Raw genomic sequence first — 16,324 nt, forward strand, 5'->3', positions numbered from 1 at the left:
AAACCCATACGTCTTGTAAAAATACTCCACAACTAAATTCATAGTCCCTCTTTCATCAACAGGGAAACTCAACGCAAAAGTAAAAAAATCCAAGTTTGAAAAATGGATGGAGAAAAAGAAATGGCCTACCAAATAATATTGAAGTAGGATTAATTATTGGTGAAACTATGACCCTATGTTTTTATTATTGATTATTCCCTTAGATTAATTCATACAAACCTTATTTATTTCTTGGTAATTTAGATTATTATAATATTTAATTAAGAATAGAAGAATACCTTTCCAAATCCCTATGGATTCGACCCTACTTCCCTATTTATATTAGTTAGAGGAATTTAGGAATTACTTTTAATTAGGTAATACGACTTTAGCCTGTCATGTACCTATTTTGGATTAAACAGCGAATACCCAAACCGAAAATATCATTTGAAAAAAGATTATGATTACTTGAAAAATCATGGACAGGTTTTTGGTTCTTTTCTCAAATTATGCTTACAAATCTTATGATAATGAAGTTTATGTAAGTTATGGTGTTAGGAGGGAATTCAAGGACACATTTGGTACAACATAATAAGTAAAACATGCAATGTGTGTTCTCGGGTTCACCAGTCACCGCAGTAATTCATGAAGAGAAATAAAAATATGTTTTAAAGTATTTAAAAATTGATAATCCTGTCGTTTATTCTATATAAGATGATGGTGTATGCTATATAACATTGCGCATCAATGTATGAGATTATTATACCTAACATCCTTTCATTAGAATTAATCCTAAGATTTTACAGTATATTTGCTTGTACCCAACTTAGTTTAATTGAATCGTTTGTTTATGTAATATATTTAGTACTACTAATGAAAGAAGGGGTTGTTTGTATTAATAACAAAAATAAGAATTTTCGTTCAAATTTAAGTCAAAGTATATTTGCCTCCTATTTGGAAAGCATATAGGACTAAGAAGGGGTTGTTTGTATTAATAACAAAAATATGAATTTTCGTTCAAATAAGAATCCTATTGAAGAGCCTATTGAACACTAACAAGGCTATGTTCGAAGGGTCATGTAAGTATATATGTATTGTGATCATATTTTTAGGTTTTATTTAAGGAAAATTTTAAAATTACCACCATGTATAGTACTCCCTCCGTGTCACTTTGTTAGTCCCATATAGAATCAATCACAAAAAAATAAGAGAATGAATAATATTTGGAATCTTACACTTTAGTACAAAAATTGGTTAATTAATTCTATCTTATTAAATGTTGTGATTTTTTTATTTGGAAAGCATCAATTACAATGCTTGTTTAATGGAATTGATGACCAATCAGAATATTTAATTACTGCCATGTCATCAATCCACTAATGGGATTAGAAATTATAAGACCAAATTAGGAAAATAGAATTAAATTAAAAAAGGAAAAGATTCAATATGGGTAGATCATTTTGAAACGCCCAAAATAGTATATGGGGCTAACATTATGAAACGGAGGGAGTAGTCAAAATTGGAATTACCACCTCAAGTTTTTTTTTTTTTTTTTTTTATTATTATTAATCTTACCACCTCGTTTTTTTCCAAAAGTTTTTATACTCCCACCAGTTTTAGAAATGACGTCATCATGGGTCCACATTTGTGTTTTCCCTCGAATTCCCCTATTTCCCTTGCCTTTCTTCTCCCTTATTTCTATTTCTTCTCTGAAATTCGATTTCAATTACACAAATTTCGCAAATAAGGTTTAAATTTCTGCAATCTAACCTTTTTCGAATTGAATTGATTAGTGTAATTAGGGTTTGGTTAATCAATTTGGAGGTTTGGGTAATCAATTTGGGGGTTTTGCTAAAATTAATTTTCATTTCACAAACTTTAATTTTTCGATTTTAGCAAAACCCCCAAATTGATTACCCAAACTGTAATTACACTAATCAATTCAATTTGAAAAAGGTTAGATTGCAGACTTTTAAACCTAATTTGCGAAATTTGTGTAATTGAAATCGAATTTCAAAGAAGAAATCGAAACAAGGGAAAAGGAAGGCAAGGGAAATTAGGGAATTCGAGGGAAGAGAGAGGGAAAGGGAGGGAAAACGCAAAAGTGAGACCTATGATGATGTCATTTCTAAAACTGGTGGGAGTTTAAAAACTTTTGGAAAAAACTATGTGGTAAGATTATTATAAAAAATAAAAAAATAAAACAAAAAAAAAACAAAAAAAAAAACAAAAAAAAAAACAACAACAACAACAACAACTTGAGGTGGTAATTCCAATTTTGATTACTATACATGGTGGTAATTTTCAAATTTTCCTTTGTTTAAAGCTCAAGTTGTGTGTTAAGTTAAGTTTGATATGTATTTTAGTAGTATTTTAAGTACACTATCTAAGTTTGAATTTAAATTTATTTCAATAATGTGTTAAGTAAATTTTGTATTAAGAATTTAATTTCAACAAGCCGCTCACCAATCTTATCATATTTCATAATCCATATAATTTGTAAGTTTGAAGATTTTATTGACTTGTTTTTCCTAACAAATGAACTGTCATTATTAGTAGGCTGGCTTGTTTTATTATGCATTGAAGAGTCATATCTTGAGTGACTTGTCATACCTGAAAAAAAGTAGTCATGTTCCATTTTAATTGTTTTATTATGCATTGAGTAGTCATAATCTGACAAGCCCAATTCGTATCTAAAACTGAATGTGTATCCGAGACTAGAGAGAAAATAGATAGGACATAGGAGAGATTAATGTCCAACTATTGTTGTGCACTTGTGCATGCCCTAATACAATCGAAATGTTGGTGGTACATGAATGTCCAACCGGGCAACCCCCATATAAATATTTAGATGTTCGAATTGATAAAGATAGTGATAATATTACTCGTACTATGTAACCCCGCCAAACCCAATCCAAACCACAACAAAAAAATTCAGGCAATGTCCTCCTCTTTCTCATACTCTTTCACCCCTTTCTCTCTCCTCCCCAAACCCACCTCACCTCGTTTCCACCCCATCAAATTCTCCCTCTCCCAACCACCTCAACCACCACCCAACCCAAAACCCACCAAACCCGAACCCAAATTCAAGTCATGGGTCAGCCCAGATTGGCTCACATCCTTATCCCGAACACTAACCTTCACCCAAGACGATTCCGGCATACCCATTGCTAGTGCTAAGCTCGAGGATGTTTCTGAGCTTCTTGGTGGTGCCCTCTTTCTTCCTTTGTTTAAATGGATGAACACTTATGGACCCATTTACCGTTTAGCTGCTGGCCCCCGGAATTTCGTGGTTGTCAGTGATCCTGCTATTGCTAAGCATGTTTTGAGGAATTATGGGACCAAATATGCTAAGGGTCTTGTTGCTGAGGTTTCTGAGTTCCTTTTTGGCTCCGGTTTCGCCATTGCCGAAGGCTCGCTTTGGACGGTAACTTTTTGGTTCAGATGATTTTGAGTTGCTGTTTAATTTGTTTATTGTTTTTAATCTTGCTCGTATATTGAAAGTATTGGTAAAATTTGACATTTCAAAAGTTTACAGTTGATCAGTTAATGTTACAGATATAGTTGCTTTTGTTAAACATGTACTAGTACTAGTAGTCCGTAAATGAGAATTGTGATCATTTTTTGGACTTACATTTAAACTGTTGCGTATATAATCAGATGATATAGAATTTGATGGTCTAAATCGAAGTGTTGAGTGTTCATACCAATGTCGGGGTATTGAGGATTTGACACGGGTACTTAGGTAAATTAAAGAGTCCAAAAGCCTATAAACAACGAGCTTCCTTTGTTATTTTTTCCAAGGATGGCTCTAAGGTACCGATTTCGTTTACATAACCTGCATTGCTCAACTTATTGAATTTATTGATCTGTCCTTTGTCGAAGCATACTGAACTTAGCTTTTATAATTAGGTATGGAAATTAACATACACACGGCTAATGCTATTTAATGCTGTTTGATCTCATTAAAATTCTGCTTACTTTGAGGGATGTGGAGTGAGTGATATTGAGGTAGCAACTATTACATAGTCATGTTATTATGGCAATGTTGGTTCAAGAAAGTATTCAAACCCATGAGCATGGAAGTCTAATTTTTTGATAGGCAAGGCGCAGGGCTGTTGTTCCGTCACTTCACAAGAGGTATCTATCAGTGATAGTTGAGCGGGTTTTTTGTAAATGTGCTGAAAGGATGGTGGAGAAGCTAAAAGCCAGTGCAGCCAGTGGTACATCTGTGAACATGGAGGCTGTATTTTCACAACTTACGCTTGATGTCATTGGCCTATCATTATTCAACTACAATTTTGAGTCTCTGACTACTGATAGTCCAGTCATTGATGCTGTTTACACTGCACTAAAAGAGGCAGAGAATCGTTCTACTGATATTCTACCATATTGGAAGGTGAGTTCTTGTTTGCGCAACTTGTTTGTCTTTTGCCTCTGTCCTGGATACTGTATGCCACCATAAATTAATGCTGTTTTCTAACAGGTCAAAGCATTGTGTAAAGTTGTTCCCAGACAAATAAAAGCTGAGAAAGCAGTTGAAATCATCAGAGACACTGTTGAAGAGCTTATTGCGAAGTGTAAGGAAATCGTTGAAGCTGAAGGTGAAAAGATAGACAATGAAGAATATGTCAATGAAGCCGATCCAAGTATATTACGTTTCTTGCTGGCTAGCAGGGAGGAGGTTTGTTGATGTTAAATTACTTTCATGCTTACATTACCTAGCTTCTAAAATACTATTTCCTTGATAGAGCATCGCCAACATAGTGAATAATGGCCTAACTTGGTCTCACTAACTAGTAAGGGCAAGATAGGGTCGAACCCATGAAACATTGAATAACCACCAAACACAATTGCGTAAAAAAGACAACTCAAATCAGGTGTGAAAAGGATTGTTAATTCTAAGTACAAATTCAAAGCAATTTTTGTAGAGAAAAAAAATATGTGAATTATAATGATAAGAAAGCCTAAGTTAAGGGCTACACCACTCAATTTGATCACAAGATTGCAATTAGATATGGGGGAAATAGAATTATAGGGGATAGATTAGAAAATACGAAGTATCGTTTAAGATACCCAAACACCCTTTTGAGCTAGAAGGGTTAGCTTGAATCATGACTGAAATCGTTTTTTATAGTGATTAAATACAAGTTTCCCAAACTAATACTACTAATGAGTTAAAGTATAAGTATTCTTACCACAAACTAAGACAAAATGCTTAGAGAAAATAATGGTCTGAAGAGGTTGAGTCTCACAAAAATAAAGGCCAAAATACACTCTAATTTCAGACATTTATCAAGGCATCAAACTCCCCAATGGATTGTTATTTCTTGCAGCACGCTTATGCCACTTTTGGCACGTCTGTATTGCTCTGTAGAAGCTTAAAATATTTTTTGTGCATCAGATTATGAATTTCCAAATTATGGCTAGAACCTTTGTTGCTTGAAATGTTTTAGGCATAAGTTCAATGTTAGAGGCTATATGCCATTTTCTTGTGGTTTCTTCTTTTCAGAACTCCGTGATTACTTTAGGAGCCAAACATACTAAAAAGTTATTCACTGCTACATGCTGCTCTTTCTTCAACTCCTTGATACATATAGCCTAGAAAAGCCGCCAACTAATGCTGTAAACTACTTTTTCATTTCCCACCCTTCTCATATATTACTTATCTATGAGCATTAAAGTTATAGGCATGGCTGCATGGGTATATTGTTTGGAGTCCTCACAGTAGATATTTCAGTGTCATGTCATCACTCTGCTTAAGGTTAATAGATTTAATATGTTCCTGTTGAAGGGTGAATGTGAGTATGACAATTTTAAATGCTATGGTAAGATATCTTTTTGTATTAAGAAACTTTTTTAGTTTCTTGTATGCATGGACTAAGGACAGCGCTGTATTCGTCTATATTGTTTCGAGCTCATCTGGAAGCCCGCATCAGTTGAGTAATCCATTTTCTTCGGACTTCAATCGTTCTCAAGTTTCATGTATGATACATGACTGCAGGTATCAAGCATACAACTGCGAGATGACCTCTTGTCAATGCTAGTTGCTGGGCATGAAACTACCGGTTCAGTGTTAACATGGACAGCGTATCTTTTAAGTAAGGTATTAAGTTGCATCTGTTTATCTTAAGACAGATCTGGCATGAAACTTATTTTATAAACAGAACTTGGTTGAATGGTCAATAAAGAAATTATTCTGGTAATCTTTTTCAGAATCCTTCATCTTTGTCAAAAGCAAAACAAGAAGTCGACAGTGTTCTCCAAGGAAGGCTTCCTTCCTACGAAGATACCAAAGAACTCAAGTTTTTGACACGTTGCATATTAGAGTCAATGCGTCTGTATCCACATCCTCCAGTAGGTCCTCAATCTTGGTCATGCAATATAGACTCATTCCTAATATGTGAATAGGCTACTTAAAGAATTCTCTGCATCACTGTTGGTAAAGGTTTTGATAAGAAGAGCTCAAGTTGACGACACCCTTCCTGGTAATTACAAGGTCAATCCTGGTCAAGATATAATGATATCAGTATACAATATCCATCATTCATCTCAGGTATAGATCATTACTCTTTTTGTGGACCATGCTTTCCCAGTTGCTCTTGGTACACAGTAACAATAATTTTAATTTTTCGCTTTTATTATTTACTAGTTTTGCGCCCGTGCGATGCCCGGGTTGTTTATTGAATTTAAAGATAAAATTTTTACTCTATATGTCAAATTTTAAAATATACCATTGATACAAAATTAGTTTATTGATGTGCTTTTGTGACGATTTGCTATCTACGGAGTAGTAGACATGTAATGACTAATACTAATATTGGTGGAAATGTTCGATTTAATACATTAAAAAAAAAAAACAAATAATATATTAAATAAGATAAATGTTCAAAGCATGTTGGGTTGACCCGAAACCAAAACTTTGGGCAAAGTTTGAATATATATATATTATGACATAAAAAATTAAATTTATATGATAATTTTTAAGAATTATAATCTAATAATTTTTTTGAATAAAATTATAATTCAATTTGTATCTCTAAAATATTGTTCTTTTATCGAAAATAAAATTCTAAACTTAAAATTTTATCCTAAAATTTTATATATTTTTTTTTTATCTTATGAAGTCTATTTAAATCGCTCCAACGTGGCGCAACACTTGGCGAAAAGTTGAAACGCCAAGTGTCGCAAAATCGTGACCTGGCTAAAAGTTTAGCTTTATATATTAGTTATATGATTTTATTTTTTCATGGTTAAGCAATAATTTTTTCTTTTTTCTCCGGAAAATGCACACTTAAAACTTAATGTAATGGACTATCTTTAACTGTTTTAGTAGTTGCTACACCATTTCATTGGATGTTAAGAAATTAAAATATCAAGCCTTTCCAGATCTGAGCTTTAGTTAGTTACATTCAGCATGATAAGCTATAACTTCAATCATGAAAGAATTCATTGAGCCTTAACCTCCTTTTTATTCTCATATTTACACTGCAAAGTGCAAACCCATGTATATGAACCAATTTGAAGCACTTTTATTATTATTGTTATTTTTTTGAAGTTTTAGCTGCTGTGTAAACAATTACTACTTGTTTCGGAATTAAGTACTTCTTATGCACATGGACTTCTGTTTCCTTGTGGTCAGTTGGTCACGTTTATCACTCTATCAGCTTTGCTTCTGAACAATGTGTGGTAACAACGTGAAATTGTGATTTTTATAACTTTGTGCGAATTATACTGTATTAGGGTAGCTATTCCTTAGCAATCCAGTATTCCTGCTTATTGGTTTTGTTTCATGTGTTCTGTCTGAAAAGGTGTGGGAAAGGGCTGAAGAGTTTGTTCCAGAAAGGTTTGATTTGGAGGGTCCAGTTCCTAATGAAACAAACACTGATTTCAGGTACACATCTTGTTAGCTGTTTCATTGAAATGGGTCTAATTCTTATAGCTTTATAAAATTCAGAAAAATTAGCTAGCAGAATATAGTATATTTCACATCAAAATCTGTTGGTCGTAACAGATGACATTTGGCAATTACATTTTCTGATATTTCTTTTCAGGTTTATACCATTTAGTGGAGGACCTCGTAAATGTGTAGGTGATCAGTTTGCTTTGTTGGAAGCAATTGTAGCCCTTGCAATCCTTCTCCAGAACATGGATTTTGAGCTGATCCCAGATCAGGACATTACTATGACCACTGGAGCAACTATCCATACAACAAATGTAATTCTCTTCTTCCATAGATATATTTTCATGCTGGAATCTTTTTGGGAAATTTCTTTTTTTTTCTTTTTTTTTAATTTCATATTCAAAAGAAAAGAGGAATTTTGTGACTGAGTCATTTGTTGTCCTAAAAAACCTAATTCATGCATGATGATGTTCTATCATTGTTGGGGAAAACTTAGTTTAACGTTGCTTGATATATTTCAATATTGCCAAGTGAAAGACACTAAATTTGGCACTCTACACATGTGTATGTCCATAATATTGTGGTTGCAGCATCTAAAAACCTTGTAAGTTGGCGTTATCTTATCTAGTTATTTAAATCAGTTTGTTTCTTACCTCTCCATGGATTGGTCAATATCTTACTGAAATATTATGGTCTGTTAACAGTGTAACCTATAAAGCATCATGCTCTTCCTTGTCTGTGCCTGCCTGCCAAAAGATGTTATTCTTGTATCTAAATGTGGGATGGTATTCACTTACTCAACATAAGGGGTCTTATTTTTTTGCTGGTGTTGGGAAAAGAGCATTAAAGTAACTTAATTGTATTTTGACACTTCTGACGCATTAGATCTATAGAAGAGCTCATAAGATCTTAAAAATTCAAGTAAATTTTATGTGGAGTTTCGGTGTAAACCTCTCAAAACAACCATGTGGTTTTTCTTGATATTCATAGAATTTGCGTTAGGACTAATACACGTAATTTGATTTTGTTGCAGGGCTTGTACATGAGAGTGACTGAACGTGCAAAAGAACCTGTACTCGCTACATGATTATAGGTAACAACATACTGTTGTGTAATGGAGTGTATAAATGTCAGATTGCATGATAGTAATCAATATGCATATGTCTAGGGGAAAAGTTCTGGAATCCTAATGTAGTTATTCCTTGCCCTTATTTACTTGTAATTATATTTCACTAGATCCTTCTCGATTCCACTTATTTCTTGATTGGATTCAATAAGGCTCACGAAAGTTTAAAATCCTTGCCAATTGATCTGCTAAAGAGTTTCAATTGCTGGGCATGAAGCTAATTAGTATTCCATAATATTTAAACTGATGTTTACATGCATGGGCCGTTCAGTCAAATACTTATTCCATTTATATTCAACAATCGCAGCTATGATTTTTGTGCAACTACTTGTATATTATGTTTAATGAGCTGCATGGAATTTTTTTGCACCTCACATTTTAGAACTATAGTTTTTGCCATGTTGCTATCCGGCCTAATCCCCCCCCCCCCCACCTCCCCTCTGCCCCTTCTCATTTCATTTATTTTGTTTATTCCCTGCTTTCTTCAATTCTGCTGAAGATCAGTATATGTCAGGCTGCTTCTTTTGCCAATATAAAGGGAAAAGGTATCAGGAAATTTATAGCTACTAAGCTTGTCATTGTCTTGGGTGTTCAGCATCAAATGAGCAGGCTTTTTTCATGCTGCGGAATGCATTAGTTGTGCCATCTAGCAAACTGAAGTGGTCTTCTGCCGTGTTATCAAGACAGTTTGAAGCTTTCAAATCTCAATTGCTGCTGCAAAACGGAGTAACCTCAATTGCCAACTGTTGAATCAGTGAACAATAAGAGATTACATCCCCTCAAACGGGTTTAGATGTGTGAAAAATAGAAAATAACTACTACCTCCGTAACAAAAATGTCTAATCGTTGCACATAACCTGTAAAGGCTGTAATGGAGGTAGTATTAGATTCTTGTACACATATTTTTACATACATAATAGTTCAGACATAATCATATGCGACTATGCAAGTCTTCCCTATCCCAAGTCAAGGAGCATAAAAAGAAATGTGACATACTCTTTGTATAAATTAAGGAGATAAAGGGTACATTATAAAATTATTCAGTCATTATCTGCGTTCAAATTTTAATGACTACGCACAAACGGAGTGAGATAACGAAAGTAGCTTGAACTCACCAAGGGCAAAGATTTGAGACACAATTTGTGGTTATGGTGGCAGATTCATCCTAGTAGAAAGATTTAAGGCAGTGACTTTTCACGCTGTTTGTTTCCTACTCTTAAATGAAAATGCACTTTCAAAGTTTCAATGGGTTGTTTCAAGTAGCTTTCATAATGAAATGCCAACTTATATGACAAGGCCCATTCTTATTGACACATTCAAGTCAACTCGACTATTCGACTATAAGTTACAGTCTTGGCTTGCCACATTAGATAATTAAAGTATTCTAAGCTACAAATGCTCTCATTGGTTGACTACTAATCTACCATACCTTGTAGGTAAGGGCTTCCAAACGGAGGGTAGTGAGACAATAAAACTATGTCTCGCAAAGGCAATGTTGGCATTTCAGACGTCATTTTAGAAATGTCTCATTGAGCTGTTAAATAGTACCACTGGAGTTTCACTGGAACAAAATACACTTTTAGTGGTATAAAATATAGTCTCAGTGGTACAAAAAAAAATTCAATTGAAGTTTAAGTGGAACAAAATATAGACTCGGTGGTAGGTGCCCCTATAAATTTTTGTCGTTTTACACGTGAACATATGTCTGAAAAGTATTAGTGGAACCCATATTACCTTTTTCACTCTTCCTATCTCTCTCCTCCATTCTCTCTCTTCATTGTACCTTTTTATTTTTTTAATAGACATTTCACCATGTCTCACACCCCTCCATTTATACTTCCTCCTTGTAGGTTGTATGTAAAAATCCGCGTTAGATTTTATTTTTGAATTTTATTTTTTTCAAACTTGCACTCCGCTTTGTTAAACTACAGTTGTATGCAAGTAGATTAATTATTTTGCTCTCCATATTCTCAAAGTAAAGCTACATTTGGATAATTAATACTCCCTCCGTTTTTTCTATTTGCATCACTTTCATTTCTGAGGTGTTTTTTTTTAAATGTATCGCTTCTATAATTAATAAATTTATACTACGGAGTATATTTTATCATTTCCATCTCTTACTTTAAGCCCCACTCAACTTATGTTATCATTTCACTCTCTTCCATGGTTCCACTAAAATAATAAAAATATCTATCGTCTCTCATATACTTTTTCTTTCATGGTCCCATCTTACTTTTACAATAATAATTTATTCACTTACTCACAATATTATATTACTCTCTTAAAAATTTATGCAATTCATGTTGAATAACAAACCTATCAAGTGTTACCACATGTAAGTGTCTCACATTGATTAAAAAAGAGAGAGTTAAACACTTTATAAGCTAAGGGACTACTACTCCTATTGTCATATGATTTTGGGATGGAACCTTCTTCGATCTTGTGAAGTGGACTCACTCTCTTAGTTTACGGGTGCGCAATAACTGAGGGAGTAATTTATTCTCCAGGTTCTCCTCTAAGCTCATTAATGAAGATATTTTTTATAGCTTTTTTGGATAAATTGTACCAACTGTAAATCCGTGACGTTTATTGGCTGGCAACCTGACACAGAGGCCCAACATTTTGTTTGATTAACACATCTCAGAGGCAAAAGGCTACACATACAATTGTTGTATGTGGTCCCTACATACAATGGTTGTATGTAGGGGTGTTCAAAAAAACCCGACCCGAATGTCCCGACCCGATTTCCCGATGACCCGGTAAATACCCGATGGGAAATTTGGGGAAAAAGCTGTTTTTTCGGGACGGGTACCCGACCCGGGAAAAATGCATGTTATCCGGGTCGGGACATGGGTCGAATTTTGTAATATCCGGGTACCCGATTTCCCGAAATCTTAAAAACAAAAAAAAAACCTCCCTCAAACTAAGCCCAGCCCACCAAATTAGGGCTCTTTCACACGCCTCTCACCCCCCTCCCGCATCTGCCTCCTCTCTCTCTCTTCTTGCATCTCCTCTCTCTCTCTTCTTGCATCTCCTCTCTCTCTCTCTCTTCTTCCTTGAATTGAGCTCCTCAATCCTTTCCCGTCGATTTCCCATCTTCAACTCTCCACTTTCACCTAATATTTCCATTCCCTCCTTTCCTTTGTATCCCGAATCTCTCACCCCCATTGAACCCCACCAAAAATCTCTAATGTCTACCTCAAGAACCCTACAACATCTCCTCCGATTAATCGTGAGTTGTCGGAAAATCTTAGCTCAGGTGACAAATCCGGCGACTGATTCCATCATTGCCATGGCCTCTTCCTCCAAGCAAGAATTTGTCTCCCATTATCGCACCAGTCGTCTTCCATTACGACATTACTGTTTTTTTTTTTTTTTTTTTTTTTTTTTTGGCAATTCAATTGGGAATCAGATGTAATTTTTTGGATTTTATTTTTGGAAAATTAATGGTTATAATTTGTGTTTATCTAACAAAAAAAACTAAATTACAGCAATTATAAATACCTAAAATTAATACAATTATAATGGTGTTTTTTTTTTTTAAAAAAAGGAAATCCGGGTACCCTATGTCCCGACCCGAATAATTCGGGTACCCGAAACCCGGGTACCCGAGATATTCGGGTCGGGACATGGGACAGATTAACAACTACCCGAAACTCCGGGTACCCGGGTTTTCGGGTACCCGAAAACCCGGGTACCCGAATTTGAACACCCCTAGTTGTATGTGTATCAGCTCTCTCTCAGACGAGCGAAAATCTTTCCATGAACATCATCTCATTTAAAGATTCTCTTTCCTATTTTCCCTCATTCATCAGTAACACTCCCTTTTCACACTACTCTTTATCCTACACTATTTCCACAAAATACATAATGTCGCCTGAAAAATCCACAACCGCCGTAGTACAGCCGGAAATAGATGAAACGTCCGACGCTCGAAACGAAGCTAGACTAAAAATCATGGAGCTAGCTAACATGATAAGCATACCCATGACATTAAACGCCGTCGTACGCCTCAAAGTACCCGCCGCAATCTGGTCATCTGGCGCCAACACCCCTCTCACCGCTGCCGAGATCATCCCTCTTATCCTCCCCAACAACCCCGACGCTGATGCCGATAACCTCGCCCGCCTCCTCCGCCTTCTCACCACCTATGGCGTGTTTTCCGAGCACCCACCTATCGCCGGCGACGGTCGCCGGAGATATTCATTGACGGACGTCGGCCGGACTTTGGTCCCCGGCGGCGGTGGAGGCGGTGGTGGTGGCGGCGGTGGTGGGTTGTCGTACGGGGAGTACGTGCTGCAGCACCACCAGGATGCGTTGGTGCGTGCGTGGACGTTGGTGGATCATGCGGTGGTGGGGCCAACATCGAAGACCCCGTTCGAGGTTGCGAATGGGGAGCCAGCGTATGATTACTACGGGAAGAATGATGAGATGAATGAGCTGATGCAACGGGCAATGGCCGGGGTGTCGGTACCGTTTATGAAGGCGGTTGTTAGTGGTGGGTATGATGGGTTTGATGGGGTGGTGAGATTGGTGGATGTAGGTGGGAGTGCTGGTGATTGTTTGAAGATGATTATGAGCAAGTATAGTTGTATTAAAGAAGGAATTAACTTTGAACTTCCTGAAGTCGTTGCTCAAGCTCCTCAAATCCCAGGTTAGTTCTCTAATTGTAGTCTTTGAATTGATAGAAAATAAAATATTGATGATTAGTCTTAATATTGGTTGATAAATGTATGTTGATGGAGTCGTTTGAGTCTTAATCAGATGACAGAATCATTTAGTTCGATTTTGGGTTACTGATCACAAAAACTGAGTAAAATTTAGTTTCACTGCGCAGTGTTAAGAAGGGATTGTACATTATATAGTTAAACCTTAATAATATGTTGTTTGTAACTAACATTGAAGCGACGAAAGAAGTGATAATTGTTACTTGTGAGTTTGTAGGTGTGACTCATGTAGGCGGAGACATGTTCAAGTCGATTCCTTCGGGTGATGCAATCTTCATGAAGGTATCAATTGTCCCCTTCAAATATTTTTTTACAGACTAGTAAAATTTGTTTTGTATGAATTTCTACATCTATACAAATTTGTTAATATGAACTGTCTACCCCTATTTCATGGTCCTTGCAACATTTATTGTTGAAATTAGACTTGTGCATGTTAGTGAGGTCCATGGTATGACAATTTGGGAAAGTGACAAGCTTTTAAAGTAATGGGGTCTTGGGAACTACTTAACTATAGGGTGTATTGTTTATGTTTATCTTTTCAAAACTTACTACCACTATTGTATGATGTTTGAGTCTTAATGTAAGATAATTCTCGCTCTTGATCTATCTCAGACATTATGGAGCTTCACCAATTTATCCATGTTAGAAGGTAAATCTTTATAAATGAGTCTAGTTCTGTGAGGATGATGCCATTTGCTAACATTCTGCTCTGGCTATTAGCTATAATGCTTTTTGCTCTTTAATACTCGAGTAAGTTCAACCATAATATAAATGGAATACTTCGGCTCTATAGGGTAGTGATGTTATAAACTTGAAGCTTATCATTTACAATCAATATAGGATATTCGATTTGATAGAACGTGTAGTGTAAATGTGTAACCGGTTTGTTTGACAACAACGTTGGTGAACTAGATGCTCATACTTACACTGCCTGCATTATTTTAAATCTTACAGTTTAGTATCTGACATAAAGAGACTAGAAAATTGAAAATCTTGCGAAGTATCACATGTTTGTGTTGGAATTGTTGCCTTTAAATATCTTATCTTCGCGGCTGCTAGTTTTGATGGTAAAAGTAGTGAGTTCATGATGTAGGAATGAGGACCACAAATCTGTATAAAATATTGTACTTATAGATTATAGCGGTGATTAACTTATTTCTGATCTAGTTTATTCCATGAAAAGGCACCAAATTTCTGTTGTATGATTTGGATTCTGAATTTTGGTGTTTGTACAAACTCACTTACTCTGTAACTCAATTGATAGTTTTGCCTGCTCCCTTTATACATATGATCCTTGTTTCGGCATGATATAACCTGCTTTAAGCAAGATACTCCTAATTTGGATCAACCTTGGCCTGGAATATGATATATGAATATGACGACATAAGCTGATGTTGTGCAGTGGGTACTAACAACATGGAGTGACGATGAAATCAAGTTGATCATGAAAAACTGCTACGAGGCCCTTCCTGCAGGAGGGAAATTGATTGCCTGTGAGCCAGTGTTACCTGATACCTCAGATGACAGTCATCGGACACGAGCCCTTCTTTCCGGAGACATATTTGTCATGACGATCTATGGGGCTAAAGGCAGGCACAGGATGGAGGAAGAGTACCGACAGCTCGGAATCTCAGCAGGTTTTCCACATTTCAGGGCAGTACACATTGATTACTTCTTCACCGTTCTTGAATTCCAAAAATGATTCTTGTAATAGGTAATTGGGGTTGGTTACATTTCATGTTTAGAGATGTTACATACACAGTGGAATGGCCTAAATAAGATCAGATGTATTGTCATCCTCTTCATTAGTCATAAATCTTTTCATAGCACTATTGGAGTATTGGTACCTTGATTAGTTGGCTCTATCACACTCCCAGCTTATGTATACAATATGTGAAATGTATGAAATCAATCTCTGGCCTTTTATGCAATTTATTTTGGGTCTGAATTTTAATCACTTCTGTATTTTGTGTCCGTACATCGGTACTTGTTATCGTTCAATAATCATGATTAATATGATCGGACAATCCGTGGTTCCTACAGGCGGATGCACGATCCGCATGGTGCATCCGAGGACTTGAGAACACGACTTGTTATTAATCAAAGTGAACAAAAAATTTTGTATGAGACAACTCATATCAACAATCAAACTTTCCCCCAGGTTAATCACAACTAGTGCTCGTTAAGTTTTGAGTTGAGCTGAGTTAATCACGAGCTAAAAAAAAAAAAGTTTTTGAGTTGAGCTGATCTGAGTCGATCACGAGCTACTCGCTTAAAGGTTTAGGTCTCTTGAATTTCAAATATTTTGTTGATTACTCCCCTCGTTGCTTTTTTTTTTTTTTTTTTTTTTGCCTGAATTTCCTTTTTAGGGTCTGTTCTGTTCACCTTATTTTCACTTATTTCAGGTTTAATAAGTTAGATATGTTCAGTTAAGTTCAGATAAGGGTTAATAAGTTCAGATAAGTTCAGAGTTAATAAGTTCTAAATTAACGTTCTCCTCACCTTATTTCCACTTATTATATTTACTAGGGGAGCACACGCGCGCGATGCGCGAGGTATGATTAGCCATTATAGGAAAGTTATGTAATC

General features: G+C 35.7%; 2 protein-coding genes across 5 annotated transcripts; both read left to right on the forward strand.

Annotated features, from left to right (window-relative positions):
• Positions 1 to 2,856: 2,856 nt before the first annotated feature.
• Positions 2,857 to 10,055, forward strand: LOC145623841 (carotene epsilon-monooxygenase, chloroplastic-like). 4 transcript variants are annotated; one of them, XM_081676723.1, is made up of 10 exons: positions 2,857 to 3,406; positions 4,082 to 4,378; positions 4,466 to 4,663; positions 5,984 to 6,085; positions 6,196 to 6,336; positions 6,428 to 6,535; positions 7,791 to 7,873; positions 8,034 to 8,196; positions 8,916 to 8,975; positions 9,508 to 10,055. In XM_081676723.1, exons 1-9 carry the CDS (start codon positions 2,921 to 2,923, stop codon positions 8,967 to 8,969), a joined length of 1,632 nt encoding a protein of 543 aa, XP_081532849.1. In that variant the 5' UTR covers positions 2,857 to 2,920; the 3' UTR covers positions 8,970 to 8,975; positions 9,508 to 10,055. The 4 variants fall into 4 exon arrangements, with proteins under 4 accessions (XP_081532849.1, XP_081532848.1, XP_081532847.1 ...); XM_081676722.1 differs by having other exon boundaries at positions 9,513 to 10,055; XM_081676721.1 differs by having other exon boundaries at positions 9,523 to 10,055.
• A 2,698-nt stretch (positions 10,056 to 12,753) lies between these two features.
• On the forward strand, positions 12,754 to 15,670 carry LOC145611718 (nicotinate N-methyltransferase 1-like). The gene is made up of 3 exons (XM_081667074.1): positions 12,754 to 13,662; positions 13,953 to 14,017; positions 15,138 to 15,670. Exons 1-3 carry the CDS (start codon positions 12,771 to 12,773, stop codon positions 15,435 to 15,437), a joined length of 1,257 nt encoding a protein of 418 aa, XP_081523200.1. The 5' UTR covers positions 12,754 to 12,770; the 3' UTR covers positions 15,438 to 15,670.
• The last annotated feature ends 654 nt before the right edge of the window (positions 15,671 to 16,324 follow it).

Source organism: Chenopodium album, chromosome 3 (assembly GCF_948465745.1).
Source record: "Chenopodium album chromosome 3, dcCheAlbu1.1, whole genome shotgun sequence".
Lineage (NCBI taxonomy): Eukaryota > Viridiplantae > Streptophyta > Magnoliopsida > Caryophyllales > Amaranthaceae > Chenopodium > Chenopodium album.

Coding starts and splice junctions, on each gene's coding strand:
- LOC145611718 (XM_081667074.1), top strand. CDS start 12,771: ATGAACATCATCTCATTTAAAGATTCTCTTTCCTATTTTCCCTCATTC. Junction 13,663..13,952: donor TCAAGCTCCTCAAATCCCAG/GTTAGTTCTCTA, acceptor GTGAGTTTGTAG/GTGTGACTCATGTAGGCGGA. Junction 14,018..15,137: donor GTGATGCAATCTTCATGAAG/GTATCAATTGTC, acceptor GATGTTGTGCAG/TGGGTACTAACAACATGGAG.
- LOC145623841 (XM_081676723.1), top strand. CDS start 2,921: ATGTCCTCCTCTTTCTCATACTCTTTCACCCCTTTCTCTCTCCTCCCC. Junction 7,874..8,033: donor GAAACAAACACTGATTTCAG/GTACACATCTTG, acceptor ATTTCTTTTCAG/GTTTATACCATTTAGTGGAG. Junction 8,197..8,915: donor CAACTATCCATACAACAAAT/GTAATTCTCTTC, acceptor ATTTTGTTGCAG/GGCTTGTACATGAGAGTGAC.